The sequence below is a fragment of the Naegleria lovaniensis genome (genome assembly GCF_003324165.1).
Source record: "Naegleria lovaniensis strain ATCC 30569 chromosome Unknown tig015, whole genome shotgun sequence".
In the NCBI taxonomy this organism is placed as follows: domain Eukaryota; phylum Heterolobosea; class Eutetramitea; order Acrasida; family Naegleriidae; genus Naegleria; species Naegleria lovaniensis.
In genome coordinates, this window is record NW_025407837.1 from 509,450 (window position 1) to 527,546 (window position 18,097).

The following is an 18,097-nucleotide window of genomic DNA, read 5'->3' on the forward strand; positions in this document are numbered from 1 at the left end:
GGCAAAATGGTGTGAAAACCAAATGCAGTCCGGAGTTAACTCCGTAATCTTACTCCTACTCGCTGCGTGTTGGTAACAGCAAGAACCAAGCAGCAGAAAAAAATCAAACAAACCGCCCTCACTGACTCTCGGCCTTCCATTTAAAAATTCACGAACCGTGTTCTCGAGCTGGATTTTCTGCTTCCAATCTCAAGAACCGACAATATCAACGATATTTATTGGTATTCTCAACAACATCATCATCATCACTTCTAGAACCTAACCACCACGAGCAGATTAATTCTCCGTGTATTCCTGCGAATATAATTTTTCATCCAGAAATATATTTCTTTCATCAACACCGACACAACAACCTCTCCACATTAAATCCATCATTATACATCATGTCCTCTATTCATCTTACAAGATTAAACCCACCTCCTTCCTCCGCTTCAGATATTCTCTTCCTTGGCTTCAATCAGGATTTTAGTTGTATGGCTGCTGGTGTATCCAACGGCTTTCGTATTTATAATTGCGATCCGTACAAGGAAACCTTCAAAAGAGAGTTCTCTGGATCTATCGGTATGGTAGAAATGCTCTTCCGTTGTAATATCTTGGCTCTTGTTGGTGGAGGAAATGATCCAGCCTTCAATAAGAACAAGGTCATTCTCTGGGACGACAATCAATCAGCACCAATTGGAGAACTCACATTTAAATCCGAAGTTAAGGCTGTCAAGCTGCGACGCGACAAGATTGTTGTTGTGTTGGACAAGTATGTGTACGTGTACAACTTTGACAAGTTGGAAAGAATTAGAAAATTCGAGACGTACAAGAACCCAAAGGGACTTGTTGCTTTGAGCCCATCTGATGATTGTGTTCTTGCCTTCCCAAATACAACCAAAGGTTCTGTTCGTGTGGAATTACTCGATCAAGACAGCTCCATTCACATTCCAGCTCACGATGGTGCCATCAATTGTCTAGCTTTGAATTCTGACGGTACAAGACTTGCCACTGCCTCCGAAAAGGGTACCTTGATTCGTATTTTCGATACACACAAGGGAACCAAATTACAAGAGGTCAGAAGAGGAGCTGACAAGGCTGACATTTATGGCATTGCATTCTCACCAGACTCTCAATTCTTTTGTGCTTCTTCTGACAAGGGCACCATCCACATCTTTGCCAACAATACAGGAAGCAACAACCCTGCATCATCCTCTTCACAAAACAACAACAACCAATCCTCTTCATCATCCACATCCATTGCCACCAACAATAGTCTTCCACCCACTACTGGCACTTCCCCAGACCAAATCACAAACCGAAAATCCAAAATGTCATTCTTTGGTGGATACTTTGGTTCGGAGTGGTCTCATTCGTGGTACAAGGGACCTGAGTGTCCTTCCATTGTGTGCTTTGGCCAAGATAGTCGCTCTGTAATTGTTTTCACAGCTGAAGGTTCATATATTAAGCTTGTATTCGATCCAAAGAAGGGAGGAGAATGTCAAAGAAAGTCGTTTGCTCGTTTTGCCAAACCAAACAAGCACTAAACATTATAATTGAAGCATGTTTTGGTGTCAAATTTCTTGTAACATTTGAAGGTACAGCTGTGCCTCCTCTTATCCCTTACTTTTTCTACCCACAACTACGAAAAGTTTAATCACTTGATCCTCTTATCCGAATACAAGAACAGTGTGAAGTCTCTGCTAACATGTGAACCTTCTCAATAATAAAAAACTTTTAATGTTCATTGTTGGGTGTGTGAAAAGATCTTTGTTGACAAATTAAATACAGAACTACCACCGAGTTCAGGGTAAACTTAGCTGCTTATAGTTAAAATTTGAACGTGGAAAAGAATTACTCTTTGGAGTTGAGCTTTTCTTTAAGGAATTTCATATTCTCATTCATTACCTCCAAAGAGCCTTCTGCCGAGACAACCACTCGAGACTCTTTATCCTTAGCGTTCTCTTTTTTAACCATTTTGTGCAACATTTTGTGCATGATAGTTGCTCCAATTTTTGCAAATTCTGCTTGCAGTTTCTTTGGTACTTTGCCTTAAATATTTTCCAATGTCATTGTTTTTCATGGTATTATGAGATGACATTGATTATGGATCGATAGAATTCATGTCATGTATTGAACCAATAATTCATTCCAAAAAAAAAACAAACCTTTCAAATCAAGCCAATCAAACGTATAATATTTCAGAGTGTCATTTGTTTTTCTCTCCACCACAAAAGCAGTATAAATCGAAATTCGAATAGTGTCCTTCATGACCACAGCCTCTTCATGAGCAGACGGTTTTTGAATGAACACCAATCGATCAAAAGAATCTGTTTCCTTATTATACATGTCTGGAATGATCGTTCTAGCCACAACTGCTTCTCGTTTTGAAAATGGAAAGTGTGACTGTTATGTGTGTTTGAGAAATTCAATGGCAGTGTGTGAAAATAATAATATCCATCACACTCAACCATGATTCATGATGTGCCATAAACATGTACTTACATCAATTTCCATATAAACCACTGTGTTTGAATAATCAATATTATTTTCAGAATCATGTTTGATGTGATCCAATTGCAGTCTTCTTTTACACACTTTCGAAACCATCTCTTCCATTGATTTTGACAGAAAACAATCAAAAAATTCCATATGCTTTCCTGATACCAATCCAGAGCAACACACAAGAGGTAATGCTCCATCGGTTCGATTCAAATAATAATTATTCGAACTATGGAGAGTTTTCATTCCAATTTTCTCTTCAATCGTCTTCCATCTCGAAGAATCAGAAATGGAAGTAATTAATTCTTTGACAATGGCATAATCTTTTGAGTTGACATAGAGTGAAGTATTGTCAATGAGAGGACGATCTGTAATTTTTGTTTCTTTCAATTTAATTTCAACAGCTCCCATATCGATTTCAACATTGTCACCATCATCACTGCTACTACTAGTACTGCTTCGATCTGATAAATTTGAAGATGAGGCATGAAGAGAATGTGACGACGACGAAGAGGAAGAAGAACGTTCTTGTTCATTCGATTGACCAATTGGGTTGTTGTTGTTGTTGTTCGACAAATTAGAAGAGGACGAGCCAGAGGTCACAACTACTTTCATCGATCCCAATTGATCCAATACTTGTTTGGGATCATTGCATTTCAATTTTTTCATTTCCTTCTTGACGAACTTTTTGAAATTTTCCGAGTTGACAAATCGAGGAAAATTGTCATCTTTGAGTTCTGTAAAAATCACATCTTGTGCCTTGCTAAACAAATCTACAGGACATGAAATTAAATCATCCATTGCACCATTATTCATCTTTCCAGAAGATTGGGACATGATCTTCAATTCATTCTGTTCTGAAATTTGTTTCCAGTTTTTCATAATTTCATTTCGAATGGTCATGGACAAATTCAATTCATATTTCGAATTCACGTTAATGAAACTGCTCATAATTTCATTGGCCATATTTGCTCGATTTTTATCGAGTCTAGTTTTCTGATACTTTTCAACTGCTTCATAAAATAGAAATGGTTCTTCATTCAATGATTGTTGGAGATAGAGTCGGAAGGCTTCTCTCGCAGATTCGTGATCAAAAATAGCTTCAATTCGGAATTTATACATGGGAATGGATTCTTCAAGAGAGAGATTGGATGGAGAGAGGTTGTTGTTGGAGTTAGTCGAAGAAGATTCATGTTGATGGGATTGACTGCTTTGGCGTTGGTGGTGCCACCTGTCAAAATGTCGTTGGAGCATTTTTTTGGTTCATGATCAGGAGGATGACGCGACTTGGGATTCAATCAAAGAACACGTGTGGCAGTTTCTCCGTAGCTGCTGTGCTATTCTTTGTTTTTTAAATCAATTTAATAAATTGACTGAGTAAAAACGGGAAACAAATCGGAACGGAATTTCGAACGGAGTTGCTATCAAGTGTGTTACATAATCAAATCCATCCATTGAGGTTCTTAGGGCTATAATATCGAAAAGGAAAATTCCAAACGGGAAGTGACGCGATTTCAAAACCCAAAAAATACCCCAACAACAATTTGTGTGGTTTCGAAATTATTTTTATGTATTTGATTGTTTGGGGAGAGTGTGAGAGACTTTGAATTTTCTTTTCATTATCCTTTGTGATCCGTTATTATTTACTAGCGTACGACACGATCGTTTTTTAATTATTTATTATTCATAATCATCATCATTCAATATTGAATCTCTGACAAGATGAATTATCCGAGTATCGGCCAACGATTAGATATTGAAAATGAGAAGGTTTGGATGAGGCTTGGTAAGTGAATTGGTGTGTTTTGAGTACAAGTATTTGATCAAGAGAATCTATTTAATAATTCATATGAATGTTGTTGTGGTTGATCATCATCATTCGGACATGTTAATATTTCCATCATCACCATCATCATGATGTCCGAATTATTCTTTTTATTGATCATTAAACCTTAAAACAACAATAACAATTACAATAATATTTAAATGATCAAACAACAGCCAAACTTGCCGATGCCATGAACGAGCCCGAAAAGGCCATTCAATACTATGAAAGAGTACTTCAATACAATCAATATAACGTTCCAGCATTGACAAGTGTTGCTTCAATTTACAGAATGAAAGACCCTCCAGACTTTCCAAAAGCTGTCGAATACTATCATCGTGCTCTCTCAACAGAGGACAACAATACAGAGATTTGGGGAAATCTAGGACATTGCTTTTTAATGATGGATGATCTCACAAAGGCTTACACAGCCTATCATCAAGCAATATATAATGCTAAATTACAAAACAAGACAAAACAAGATCCACATTTGTGGTACGGAATTGGTATTCTCTATGAAAGATATAATAGTTTGGATAATGCTGAGGAGGCTTTTAGAAGTGTTTTGAAAATGGATGCACAATTTGAGAAAATTAACGAAATTTACTTTCGTCTCGGTATTATTTACAAACAACAGAAAAAGTATGAACAGAGTTTGGAGTGTTTTGGACGTATTCGTAAGAATCCACCACCTCCTTTGACTGAAGCGGATATTTGGTTCCAAATTGGACACGTTTACGAATTGAAGAAGGATTTTCAAGAAGCAAAGAATTCCTATGAAAAAGTTCTACAATTTAATTCCAATCATAGCAAAGTTCTTCAACAATTGGGTTGGCTTTATCATCAAAACACCGAGTTCCAAAATCAAGATATTGCCATTCATTACTTGCAAAGATCGATCGATGCAGATCCAAACAGTGGACAAACATGGTATTTATTGGGAAGATGTTTCATGGCACAGAAAAAGTATCGATTTGCCTACAATGCTTACCAACAAGCTGTGTTTAGAGATGGAAAAAATCCAACATTTTGGTGTTCCATTGGAGTTTTGTATTATCAAATTAATCAGTATAGAGATGCATTGGACGCTTATACTAGAGCCATTCGTTTAAATCCATATCTAAGCGAAGTTTGGTATGATTTAGGTACTCTCTACGAATCATGTAATCAAATTCCTGATGCATTGGATGCCTATCAACGAGCAGCTGATTTGGATCAAAACAATGAACACATTCAACAACGATTAATTTTCCTCAAATCCATGGATAGAAGCAATCCACAGCCAGAAGAATCCAAGAACTTGACAGCTGTTGAGCCACCCACTGCTGCCTCTCAATATCAATCTGGAGGTGGATATTTCTCGAACAATGCTCCCTCACAATCGAATCCACAAGCACAACCTGGTTCAGCAAACTATCAGAATTCGCCTTACTATCCGCCAAATGCTCCTCCTCCAAAGCTTTCCATGGATTCCATGCCACCATCGAGTACTCATACCTCCTCTGTGAATGGACAACCATACAATGCACCTGGCAGTAATGTCACTGCTGGAGCATCGTTGCCACCTGTGAATTTACCACCCACACCTCGTTCCTCTGAGCCACCTGGTGTTCCACCACCATCAGCCATGTCTACAGGAAGTATGAATGATCGATTACCACCACCAGTACAACAACAGCAGCAATATGGTGGTAGTACTGGTGCCGCCAACAATGCATACGGATCTTATCAGAATCCACCCAAGTCAGCAACATCCACTGGTAGTGGTGGAGGTTTTGGACCAGTATCCTCTCAGCCTCAATCCTCGCCTAATCAACAATCACAATATTCAGGACAAGGTACACCCTATGCTGGTCAACCTCCTCCATACACCTATCCTCCACAATCATCGTCACAGACTATTGTACCTCCAAGTACAACTAATTTAGGAGAGACTTCACCTTTGAAGAGAAGATTAAGCCCCTTACCACAACCATCTGAACATCAAAGTGATGTGAAACGGGTCAAACAAACTCCAAAGAATGACGCCGACAGTGAAGACGACGAAGATGACCAAGATCAAATGGTGATTCACGAACCAGAAGATTCAGAACCAACATCCACTGCTCAAACTACTCCAAAAATTGTTGGTACGACCTCAGATGCCCATCAAGAATCAGAGCCACCAGTCGGTAAGGCAAAGAGTAGATTTGTTAGAACCAAGAAGCTTAATGAAAATTCAGAAGAAAAAGATTAATTTTTGATATGTAATATAATTTTACATTCAATTTTACGTTGATTTCTTTTTGAAAATGAAAAAAAATGAATGAATTGCAAGAAGATGCTCCTTCTTCATCGTTGTTATCTTGCCATTCTGATAGGATGTCTTTGGAAATGCAGTCTTCTTCAATGGTATTGACGGGAGGTAATAGTCATGAATTAAAAACAAATGAGAAATTCCAATCATCAACAGTTCCAATGCTTGGCTTTAATTCAAATTCGGAACATAATTTAATTAATAATCATTCATCATCACCCTTACAACTTCCGATACTCCTTTCTCATACGACATCCATATCACCTAAATCTCCCCGAAAAGTATTTCCTCAAGCAACGAATAATTTAATGATTGGCAATCATTCAACCACCGAATATATTCCAAAATCACCTAAAAAGATTTCCAAAGCTTCCAAACACTTACCTCGTGTCAATAGTATATTTAAATATATTCAAGGAGAGTTGGATTTAAATTCTAGAATGGCTTCACTACATAAATCACCTGTAAAAACTCCATTATCTGCAAATCAACTTTTTGGTGAGGCTTTAATGACTAGTAGTAGCAACAGAACGACCGATTTATTACCAAACACTACTCTAACTCCTTCATCCACACCAGGTACAACTAAAGTGAGTGAGCCTTCCCATCTAAAAGAAGAGAAATCTAATTTGAACAAACTTACGTATGGAGAAGAACTACGAAGAAGTATTTACAATTTCATTGAAGTGCCGCTCATGTTGGAACAATATCTATTTTTCGGATTTTTCATATGTTTTGATTCTCTTCTGTTTCATTTCACGTTTTTTCCTTTGAGAATAATTTTTGCCTTAATTGGGCTACTCACGAGAGGAATAACCAAATTGAGCAACTCGAGTGTTTGTGATTTACTCAAACTATTAGCACTCGCTGTAAATGTATATATTGTATTTATAACTACGGATTATTCTCTATTATACCATGCAATAAGAGGAGAGAGTGTGTTAAAACTATTCATGCTGTATAACATGTTGGAAATATTTGATCGACTATGTTCGGCTTATGGACAAGATTCAATTGTATCCATGATGTTTACGGCAACGGACCCAAAATTTAAAGCACAAAATGATAGTTCTGAAAAACGAAAATTGATATTTAATGCAGTATTTTCCTTTGTGTCACATCTTGTATACTTGTGTAAGTTTTTTTGAAAATTTTGAGGTCATTGCATTAATATTTAAACATTGTTATTGAATGGAAATGATCACTATAGATATTCATACCATGGTATCTCTGTTGAGAATCATTACTCTAAATATTGCTCTAAATTCACGCAACCAATCCCTTCTCACTCTTCTAATTTCCACTAACTTTGTAGAGCTAAAGGCTAGTATTTTTAAAAAGTCTGTGAAAGAAGCTCTTTTCCAATTATCATGTACAGGTAAGTGATCACCATTTTGCCAATAATTAATTATTCATGGTTGTTGTTCATGTCAGACATTGTGGAGCGATTTGAAATGGTTGTATTTAGTGTTGTAATTTTCTTTCAAAATTCCCTCTACAGTGGAGAATATGAAATTGAAGAATTTGTACAAATTATTTTCACCATCATATCTTCTGAAATGATTGCAGACTCCATCAAGCATGCTTTTATTTGTAAATTTAACAAAATTAATTGTGAAAATTATGATGATTATATTCTCAAATTGTCCTCAGACTTGACAAGCATGACGCATTTTGATGTAAGTGTTACTGTAATTTATTGCTATTTAATGGCATTAATTTCAACGCTACAAAATGAATGTATGGTTACGAAATAGTCTTTTCTCGATAATACCAACATTGTGGCAAGAAGAGTTGGGTTTGTTGAGGGTCCAATTATTTGTGTCATTTTGAGAATGGTATTGGAATCGATGGAAAGAAGTTGGGAATTCTTTAGCTCAGACCACACTGTGATTTGGACGTTGGTGACAATTTTATTGACCTATGGCTGTCTGTTTTTGTTAAAAGTTCTAATTTCAATCCTGGTAGTAGGTCATGCTGCAAAAAGAATTACCAATAACCGTGAAAAACAAATTCAGCTGCACAGTAAATGATGCTTATGATTCTTATCGCTTATTCTTTTTGGAATAATCTCGATTGTAATCGTAATGTGAGTCATAGGTCTTTCGTTTATGATACGAATCTGATGAAATCGATTCACCTTCTCTTCTATCTTTATGGCTTTTGTTGTAGTGCTCTCGATCGTTTTGGTATCTATTGTAAGAGCCTTGTCGACTGTGACTGTCCCTGTGCTGGTCTTGGTAATTTCTAGATGGCGGATTGCCAGGTCTGGCATCGAGTCTACGTTCTCCACCTAGCCTTCGTTCATTTTGATGTTGCTGCACAGTACTAGTAGTTGTTTCAAGAGTTCCAGTTGTCCTTGGTGCGGAAGCTGAAGAGTGCTGCTTCTTTTCTTGTTCGTTTTGCCACCACAGTTTTGCTACAGATTGCGAAAAATCTACATGTATTCTGGAATCGTCAATAATCACCTAAAATCATTGATTTCATCAATCATACATTCAATGGTTAAAATTAAAAACATTATTGCAGGTAACATTGTGCCAATACACACAAGGTTGGAAATTAAATCTATTAACCATATTGTGAGCCCAAATACTTACATTCTCCATTTTCAAATATGCATTTTCACAGGCTTCACTTGATTCAAATTCAATGAATGCATATGTTTTGCTTTTCCCTGTCATCTTATTTCTTACAACTTCACACTTGTTGATTTTTCCAAATTGAGAGAAAATTAATCTTAAACTCTTATCTGTTGTGACAGGGTTTAGCTTACAGACAAAAAGGACGTTCTCTGGCGGTGCTACTTCAGCATCAGGCAAGTCACCAATCATCTCCAATACAACCGCTTTCGATTTGGCTTCTCTTTCCTTCTTTGTTTCATAATCTTCCTCAGTTTCACCCTCTTCATTTAGTACTTGTTGAGGAATTTCAATAATCTCATCGTCGTGTATAGCAGCTGGGCTTTTATCCGGAATCATCATTTGAACATACTTGTAGAATGATTCAAATTGCTTTTTCAACGATTCTTCTTCTTCAAATGGATCAAAAAGAATTTGTGTATGTCTAATTCTCACAGTTTGAATGGGTACTTCAAGCTCACCTTTTTTCTCTGTATATAATTTATCAATGGCACGGACCACATCAATACCTTCTTCAACACGACCAAAAATGGTGTGTGTTCCATCCAGATAATCCAAATGTCTATTCGTTGTTGTAATATAGAATTGACTTGCATTGGTATTCGGATGTTCCTTGTTTGCCATGCACAATAATCCCTCTAGATTATGTTTTTTCCGAACATTAATTTCATCATTGAAATAAATTTCTTTTTCTTTCAGAAATGGTTGCTTTTGATCAGAAGCCTTCTTCTCTTCTATCAAATGAAAAATTGAATGTCCTCCTTTTCCGGTGTGGGTTGGATCTCCACTCTGAAACCAAGCATTCTTCTCCACATGAAATACTTTACAATTATTGTAGTATTTAATTTTGCATAGTGAAAGAAAATTAAAACACGCAATCGGACACTCTTCCACCCATAAATCCACAACCATCTCTCCGAGGGAGGTTGTGATGAGAACACTCATTTTCTTTTTTTTTTCTTTTTGTTCCAACATCACGAGTTCATATTTCTTGCAACCTTAATATATTCAGAAAGAGATTTATGATAGACGTTCATCGTTTTGTATTTCATGTCCTCAATATAACTTGAAGCTGAATTTGAAAATTTGTTGTCCTATTGTGTTATTAAGAAATAAAATTCACCAAAATTAAAAGTTTCTTTCTCATTCCAATATCCATAAGAATCTAACTCAACTCCAAAACCAATGCAACCATGGACAAAGAAAGAGTGTATTAGATTCAAAGATATCGCATTGTCATGACTTGCTCAATGAGAGGACAAAATTGAGTTGAATCATCAACCGTCATTCCTCTCTCTCCATGATTCCATCTCAGTGATGATCATCAGATACTTATTCAATGAAACAAGAATAAGTATCTGTAAACAACAAAATGCAAGTAAACAAGTTCTTACTTTCTCTCAAACGAAAACTCTCTCCGAGGAAACATCTCACGACAACCAACCATGGTGATACCGATGATCCAGCCCATAGCCCACGAAGTGTTGGAAATAGTAGCACGACAAGTGATAATGATTTTGTAGGAGTGGATGATGATTTCAATAATAATAACAGCAACAACACATCGGAAGTAATGAACAAGATGGATTTTTGGGATCCAGAACGAGTACAACAACATTTATCATCCAAACAACAATCACAACAACAGAAAACGCCTCCTTCTCCACGCCAACGAAGAGGTAGTGGTAGTAGTGGAAAAACAATGACACATTCGTTTTCAAATTCTCTTTCACGGATTGCTGGAGCTCTTTCTCCGAGAGGAAGACGATCTATAACTTCAACCACTGGTTCTTCTAACGTGGAGAATCAAGGTAGTAATTATTCTAGTAATAATCAAAATCATCAACAACCAACCACTCCAAATACATCGTCCACATTGTTACCCGATTGGATGATGAACAACAACAACAAGGAGGATGAAACAACCATGAATTTGTATAATAATAATAATAATAGGAAAACACATCTCATCGCTCTCCCAAAACGAAGTGCATCAGAATCGGGAGGTTTGGATGCATTGAAATACAAGAATCAATCAATGGAATTGCAACAAGACTTGAGCATTGAGTTGACCATTCCAGTAAATCCACTGCCTTGCAACAACCAAAAAGAAGAAGTACAAGAATGCAAGGCTAGTGTTCAATGTGAACCACATTCTACAAGAAGAAAGGGTCATAGTTTAAAAGCCTTAACTCCCTTCTCCAAACGTGGAGGTTTCCATTCAACCACAGAACCCTCAAGTACATCATCCAACGAATTTCCTCTCACCTCAAATAATGATAGCTCCTCTTCGTTTGATGCGTTTTTTGAGCAATATGCAGCAAGTTCAATTCAACAACAACAACATTCGAAAAACAATCAACCCACTAGCAGTGTAGACCTTTCACAATCGACCGAGATTTGCAATGAAATTACTTCGGACTTGAATGACGGCAACAGTATTTCCAATGTTGCTGGAAATAGAAAATCGATTGGTAATCATGAATTGTGTTCTACCAAGAATTTCATTCGAAAATCCAGTAAGCAACAATTGAAAAATTCCAGCAACAAGAATCAAGATTTGAAAGCGTCAACAACAAGCAAAAACAGAAGACATTCTCATCAAGGTTCTTTTGACAGTTCTTCTTCATTCTCTACAGATACTGAAGATATGATTTGTCGATTTGGTATTGTAAAGATTTCGTTTGAGCCCTTAACCACCAATACTAAGTTCTCGAATAATTCCATCCCCTCAACCTCTAACAGCTCTCAAACGCAGCGATGATGAATTGTGAATACGATTAATTCCGTACCTCAACCTGCTATTCACGCAATAGTTTCACACATCATGACCAATTGTTTCGAATTTCCCTTTCAAACTGCAGCAGTTCGTGGGTGTGATGCACTTTTTTGCCTCTATCACCACAATTTTGTCATGCTGCGCATCAGATTTGCAGCGCTCAAAAGAAAAATATTTAAACAGTTCCTGTCGCCATTCATCACCAGACGCATGTTTTTCAATTCAGGTATTTTCACTTCATCAACAACAACAACAGCAACAACAAACAATACGTTACATTCTCTCAATGATACAAGCGTGTGCCATCCTCTACTTTTAGCGCAAGGAAACAAGAGCGAAGTGGGATTGTGTGACGACCATGTATCAGCACGAGTGATTGCTGCAGTCGTGTTGATGGTTCATACATGTCTCTTGGTGGTCTCTTTTGGTGGTCTGGTGTATAAACTGGTCAAGTTGTCTAAAAACCAGTCATCTCAAAAAGTGAATTTTCTTACCCTTGCACGAAACCCAACATTAATCGTCATTGGGTGCAGTGTTGGTTATGCATGTACCTTTGTCATGTGTACTAGAATTCTAATTGGTCGCAAGAGTTATCCTTGCTTTATCTTCACTCTCGTCTATTACTTTTGCATTCCGTGGATAGCAGGTACAACCTTACTACGATTTATTCGACTGATTGTATTGTCGTGGCTCAACAGTGTGAAAATGAGAATTGGAAAGAGAGAATTGTTGCATGTGACTGAGAAGGACATGTTGCTTGTTGATGCGAAACAGTCAACTGGATCGAACATGACCAGTCTATCAACCAGTGGCTTTAGTGGGTCCCAAACGAGTGTGGCATCATCAACGAATACCCTCACAAGAGGGTCCAGTTATTCCCTTCGAATGGAAGACATATTCAAGCTTCCAAAAGACACGGATGTGGCTGCCACTGGTGACATGCAAGACGAAGATGTCATTCTCAAGAAAGACACCTTGTTGCAAAGTTTTGAAAAAGGACGATTGATCGAACTGTTGAGATTTTCAGTGAGCTCAAAATTCATTTACTTGTTTTACGGAATTATTACTTTTATTCATGTTTCGATCTATTTGATTATTGGAGGAATTGATTATTACAATTTTGTAAATGGTATCAAAACTTCCTCCACGAACAGTAGGCAAGCATTTGTCGTAGATACATACATCTTTTCACCAGGAGGATGTGGAACAGGTAAGTTCAAAATAACCTCATGCGGTCACATGCCAATACATGCATTCATTTTCGTAACACAAATGCTGTTGTACTTTTACATGTACGGGCAATAGGCTCCTATAACACAAATATTTTCATTTCGTTCTTGGCAATTTATGCTGCTTTTGGAGCATTATTCGCAATCATTGCCTTGCTGATGAAAAAGGATATTTGGTTTGTGAAAATTGAAATTGGGTTTCTCTCTTTGAATTGGATATTTTTTGCTCTACTTTATGGAATTCCTAGCTTATTTTCACAGATTACAACCTTGTAAGTTCTACTTGCATTTCTTATTTGCAATTTTTTAACATTCTGTAGAGTGGATTATTACTTTCCTTGGGTTATGACTATTCTGTTTGGATGTATTGCAGATCTTATCATGTCATGTTTTGTACCTGTATTTATCTATCAAAAAGTTGATAGAGGAAAACGAGACATGGAAATTGAACTAGCTTCCTCAAACAACTCCAAGGAAGACAATGTGATTCGAAAAATATTAACCAACTCCAAGTGGAATGCATTATTCTTACAATTCTCAGAAAAGAGCTTTGCATCTGAAGACGTCATGATGTGGCATGCAGTGGAACAATTCAAGAAAGTCACTTCAGAAAAATTACGTATTGAGCTCTTTTTGAAAATATGTGACACGTATTTACGAATTGGAGCACCACTCGAATTGAATATTCCAAGAAAAGATTTTGGTGTTCCTGAAATTATGGCCTTGTACACTTCATTACGAGCTAGCCGACAACTTTCCAACAAGGGAAATTCTCCAACAACAGTCACATTGCCACCCACCACGAGTGTCTCAGTCTTTCGAACTGAAGTTTCAGAGAAGAGTGCAATCTCTCCCACCATCCTTGTTGCACCAAACATTTTTGATCGAGTTCAAATATGCTGTGAACATAACATGCTTGACAATTATACAAGGTTTGAAGCCATCTACTCGAAACAACTTGCTTCAGAGCTTAACATTACTTCCTCTAGGTAAATCGAATAATGATGGATTGTCGCAACCTCATTCGACATTTCAAAATACCTTTGTCGCCGCGTGAACTGTCGTTTTGATGACATGTCCTCGCGAGTTCATCTCTTCACAGCTCAAAAAATAACAACAACGGCTATACCAGTGGCTGCAACCAACAATTCCGAACCTCCACAACCACATGAACTCGACCATCAACAACAACAACAATTCGACCACATCATCGTTGAATGACACTCTCGTTTGTCATCCCATTCTTCTAGCAAATGGCAATAAGAGTGAAGTTGGTCTCTGTGATGATGAAGTTTCAGCCATTGTCATTGCTGCCATTGTTCTCGCTGCTCATATTCTTCTATTACTCATTTCACTCTCTGGGTTTATCTATAAATTAATTCAATTAAAGAAATTGTCCACTACCAATCATTCAAACCAACGACTTGAAAAGGTGAACTTCTTGACGGTGGCTAGGAATCCAGCTCTCATGATTCTAGGAGCGTTAGCTGGGTTTATTTACAATGTAGTGATTTCAGGACGAATACTAATTGGTCGAAAAATTTATCCATGTTTCATATTTTCCTTAATTTATTATTTATGTGTTCCTACGTTGGCAAGTACAATAATTTTGAGATTTATTCGATTGATTGTGCTGTCGTGGTTGAATAATGTGAAAGTGAGAATTGCAAAAAGAGAAATGATTCTGCCAAATGTCATTTTCAAAAATAAGGACATTCCAATGATTGAGGTGACATCGTCGTCGAATGAGGCTACTCAACCAAGCGATGGCCAATCTACTTCCGAAAATAACAAGGGGATGAACGTTAGTGCTTCTTATCAGTCCATTGCTTCTCATTCTGAAGTTAGTTTATCTTCAGCATCTACCAGTGCTCTCGTTCCGCCTGTAAAAGAAAATTTGACAACTGACAGCAATACACAAAACCAAGCAACCACTATTGCAATACATCATGAACATGACGATGAAGAAGAAATCATACTCAAGAAAGACACCTTTTTAGAAAGCTTTGAAAAAGGAAGACTGTTAGAATTGCTGAAATTTTTAGTGAGCTCCAAATTTATTTATCTTGTTTATGGAGTTGTTTGTTTTATTCACATTTCAATTTATTTAATTATTGGAGGTGTGGATTATTACAACTTTACAAACGGAATCAAAAATTCCAATAAGAGACAAGCATTTGTGATTGATACATTTTTATTTTCCCCATCTGGATGTGGAACTGGTATGTTTGAAAATTTTCATGAATTTGACAGCAATGACATTTGGAAACTGTTACCGAAATGAAAAGGTTCTTACAACACCACTCTCTTTATCACCTATTTGGGAGTTTACGCTGCTATTGGAGTTGTTTTTGCAATTATTGCTCTCTTTATGAAAAAAGATATTTGGTTTGTGAAAATGGAAATTATTTTCACAATGGTCAATTGGATTTTCTTTGCTTTACTGTATGGAATTCCTTCTCTCTTTACTCAGGTGACAACATTGTAAGTGTTGCTATTTCTTTTGTGTGACCATAATCATGTTTGTTACCTTTCAACCATTTTCGATGTTTGGTAATTGGTTATTGTTAAAATTTCGATCCTATGCAATGTGTTCCATCACAATCATCACAGAGTGGATTACTATGTTCCAGTTGCGAATACTATTGAAATTGCATGCATGGTTGATACGTTCATTTCGATCACTCTTCCAGTTTTTGTGTATCAAAAAATTGATAAGAAAAAGAATGAATCATCTTCCAATCTTCCCATGGAACCATCAGCCTCAAATTCACAACAACCTGCTGACCATTCCAATCACATTCGAAAAATTTTGACTAACGAAAAATGGAATTCTCTCTTTTTACAATTCTCTGAAAAGTGTTTTGCTTCCGAAGACATTTTAATGTGGCACGCTGTGGAACAATACAAGAAAGTTACCTCAGACAAGTTAAGAATTGAACTCTTTCTGAAAATTTGCGACACATATTTACGAATTGGAGCACCACTCGAATTGAATATTCCAAGAAAGGAATTTGGAATTCCAGAAATTATGGAATTGTACATGTCGTTGAGAAGTAGTCGACAATTATCGGCTCGATCTCCTTCCAATCGTTCACCAGCACGTTCTCCCATGAAGGATTTGACTCCTTCGGTGCCTCCCTCAAACACAATTTCGAACCTTACTCCCAAAATTGGTAATTTGTCAAATGCCATGGCAACTACCAATAGTGGCATTCAACCAGTGAATCCAGTCTCCATGAACGCCTTCACTAGTGGAGAACATCATGCAACAACAACAAATGCCATACTTTCACCCTCAGTCTCAACACCTGCCTTTTCCATTTCGAGTGAAATTTTCAATCGAGTTCAAATATGTTGTGAACACAACATGCTTGATAATTTCACTCGTTTCGAATTAGTATACGATTTGAAGAATTCCGTTGAATTGGGATTCAAGAAGTGAATGTGTTCTTAAGGTTGTTGAACTCAACAATTGAATTTTTGAAATCCCTTGCGCTTTCTTTTCCTATTTTGTATTGGATTCCGAAAAAAATGCAAAAGATTTTCAAACAAAAAAAAATAACGTTAGAAGTTCCATCAGTGGTCATCTTTGAACGCGATTGGAGTTTATTATTCTTCTGTTATAACTTATATTTTAATTCAACAAGACAAGTACACACACACTGAATGGCTCATGATCACGTAACAACGACGAGGATGGAAGCACACCCTACCCTTTCATCATCTTCATCATCGGAACATAATATTCAATTGAAATTAATGAAAGAGCTTGATCAAGAGGAACAACAAGAAATCATCCATCCATCTTCATCATCCTCCTTTTTATCTTCTGTAAATACACAAGAACAACAAAATTTAATATTAGAAAGTGCAAAGCCTTCACTCGTTTCTCTCTTTTCAGCATCTTCAACTGTGTGTGCTTGTAAAAGTGAAGGTGTAACACCTCCTGTAACGGTTGCCACAAGTGTTTCAAACTCTAATTCTCAAAATGGTCAAAATCATTCTTCTTCGTGTACGCAGGAATCAAAATCATTGTCGGGAATGTCAACAACAGCAACAACAGTTTGGAAAACGATATCGACACCCGTTACATTTCGATTGAATGATGAATTTGATGAAATTGATTTATTTGAATCTATTGCAGATATTCGAGATCCGGAACATCCATATTCTTTGGAAGAGTTAAATATTGTAAATGAAAATTCAATAGTTTTTGACGCGAATAATATTGTGAAAATATTTTTCACACCTACAGTCAAACATTGCTCTTTAGTGTCACATATTAGTTTATGCATACGGGAACGGTTAAAAAAGCGATACGGAAAGAGTACTTTTACTACGAGGTATAAATTGGAAATTTATGTGACCGAAGGATCACATAATGAAGAAGAACAAGTCAATAAGCAAATGAACGATAAAGAGCGAGTCACTGCAGCCTTAGAAAATCCATTAATTATGGAATTGGTTCGGCAATGTATTAAAGAGGAATAAATTTTGGTGAAAAATTCAATTCAGACCCGAATTTTTGTTGTGTGAATAACTAAATATCTGGCTCTTCTTCCAAAATCATTCATTTCATCGCAGTCACTAATGAGCGATCCTAGATTTTGTAAACAGTCATAAAATTCATTGCTTGAAAGTCCATCTTCAACGAACCAATGAAGGAATGCATTTCGTTCATACATTTTGGTGGCTTGCCATTCAATTTTCTTGAACACATCCACTACTGATGTAGAATTGAATACGGCACATAAAGACTGATTGCCTAATATTAAATGATCCAAGGCTCGTCCAATACTCTCTATATAATTGTTTCCAAAATGAATCTCCCATCCGAATGCC

The 18,097-nt window shown here is 36.8% G+C and overlaps 9 protein-coding genes across 9 annotated transcripts; 7 read left to right on the forward strand and 2 right to left on the reverse strand.

The window, feature by feature from the left end:
* Window positions 1-383: 383 nt before the first annotated feature.
* C9374_002438 (uncharacterized protein) lies at window positions 384-1,526 on the forward strand (the record flags this gene model as incomplete). The annotated part of the gene is made up of 1 exon (XM_044691856.1): window positions 384-1,526. The coding sequence occupies one exon, from the start codon at window positions 384-386 to the stop codon at window positions 1,524-1,526; it is 1,143 nt and encodes a 380-aa protein (XP_044550686.1).
* A 307-nt stretch (window positions 1,527-1,833) lies between these two features.
* On the reverse strand, window positions 1,834-3,735 carry C9374_002439 (uncharacterized protein; the record flags this gene model as incomplete). Its single annotated transcript, XM_044691857.1, has 3 exons — window positions 1,834-2,030; window positions 2,148-2,385; window positions 2,485-3,735. The coding sequence occupies 3 exons, from the start codon at window positions 3,733-3,735 to the stop codon at window positions 1,834-1,836; spliced, it is 1,686 nt and encodes a 561-aa protein (XP_044550687.1).
* A 468-nt stretch (window positions 3,736-4,203) lies between these two features.
* C9374_002440 (uncharacterized protein) lies at window positions 4,204-6,542 on the forward strand (the record flags this gene model as incomplete). Its single annotated transcript, XM_044691859.1, has 2 exons — window positions 4,204-4,267; window positions 4,483-6,542. The coding sequence occupies 2 exons, from the start codon at window positions 4,204-4,206 to the stop codon at window positions 6,540-6,542; spliced, it is 2,124 nt and encodes a 707-aa protein (XP_044550688.1).
* A 65-nt stretch (window positions 6,543-6,607) lies between these two features.
* On the forward strand, window positions 6,608-8,635 carry C9374_002441 (uncharacterized protein; the record flags this gene model as incomplete). Its single annotated transcript, XM_044691860.1, has 4 exons — window positions 6,608-7,736; window positions 7,813-7,980; window positions 8,037-8,281; window positions 8,360-8,635. 4 exons carry the CDS (start codon window positions 6,608-6,610, stop codon window positions 8,633-8,635), a joined length of 1,818 nt encoding a protein of 605 aa, XP_044550689.1.
* Window positions 8,636-8,647: 12 nt separating this feature from the next.
* Window positions 8,648-10,189, reverse strand: C9374_002442 (uncharacterized protein; the record flags this gene model as incomplete). Its single annotated transcript, XM_044691861.1, has 2 exons — window positions 8,648-9,070; window positions 9,203-10,189. The coding sequence occupies 2 exons, from the start codon at window positions 10,187-10,189 to the stop codon at window positions 8,648-8,650; spliced, it is 1,410 nt and encodes a 469-aa protein (XP_044550690.1).
* A 427-nt stretch (window positions 10,190-10,616) lies between these two features.
* Window positions 10,617-12,008, forward strand: C9374_002443 (uncharacterized protein; the record flags this gene model as incomplete). The annotated part of the gene is made up of 1 exon (XM_044691862.1): window positions 10,617-12,008. One exon carries the CDS (start codon window positions 10,617-10,619, stop codon window positions 12,006-12,008), a length of 1,392 nt encoding a protein of 463 aa, XP_044550691.1.
* A 225-nt stretch (window positions 12,009-12,233) lies between these two features.
* Window positions 12,234-14,245, forward strand: C9374_002444 (uncharacterized protein; the record flags this gene model as incomplete). Its single annotated transcript, XM_044691863.1, has 3 exons — window positions 12,234-13,233; window positions 13,329-13,524; window positions 13,573-14,245. The coding sequence occupies 3 exons, from the start codon at window positions 12,234-12,236 to the stop codon at window positions 14,243-14,245; spliced, it is 1,869 nt and encodes a 622-aa protein (XP_044550692.1).
* Window positions 14,246-14,420: 175 nt separating this feature from the next.
* Window positions 14,421-16,697, forward strand: C9374_002445 (uncharacterized protein; the record flags this gene model as incomplete). The annotated part of the gene is made up of 3 exons (XM_044691864.1): window positions 14,421-15,474; window positions 15,541-15,736; window positions 15,866-16,697. 3 exons carry the CDS (start codon window positions 14,421-14,423, stop codon window positions 16,695-16,697), a joined length of 2,082 nt encoding a protein of 693 aa, XP_044550693.1.
* Window positions 16,698-16,951: 254 nt separating this feature from the next.
* C9374_002446 (uncharacterized protein) lies at window positions 16,952-17,746 on the forward strand (the record flags this gene model as incomplete). Its single annotated transcript, XM_044691865.1, has 1 exon — window positions 16,952-17,746. One exon carries the CDS (start codon window positions 16,952-16,954, stop codon window positions 17,744-17,746), a length of 795 nt encoding a protein of 264 aa, XP_044550694.1.
* Window positions 17,747-18,097: the final 351 nt, after the last annotated feature.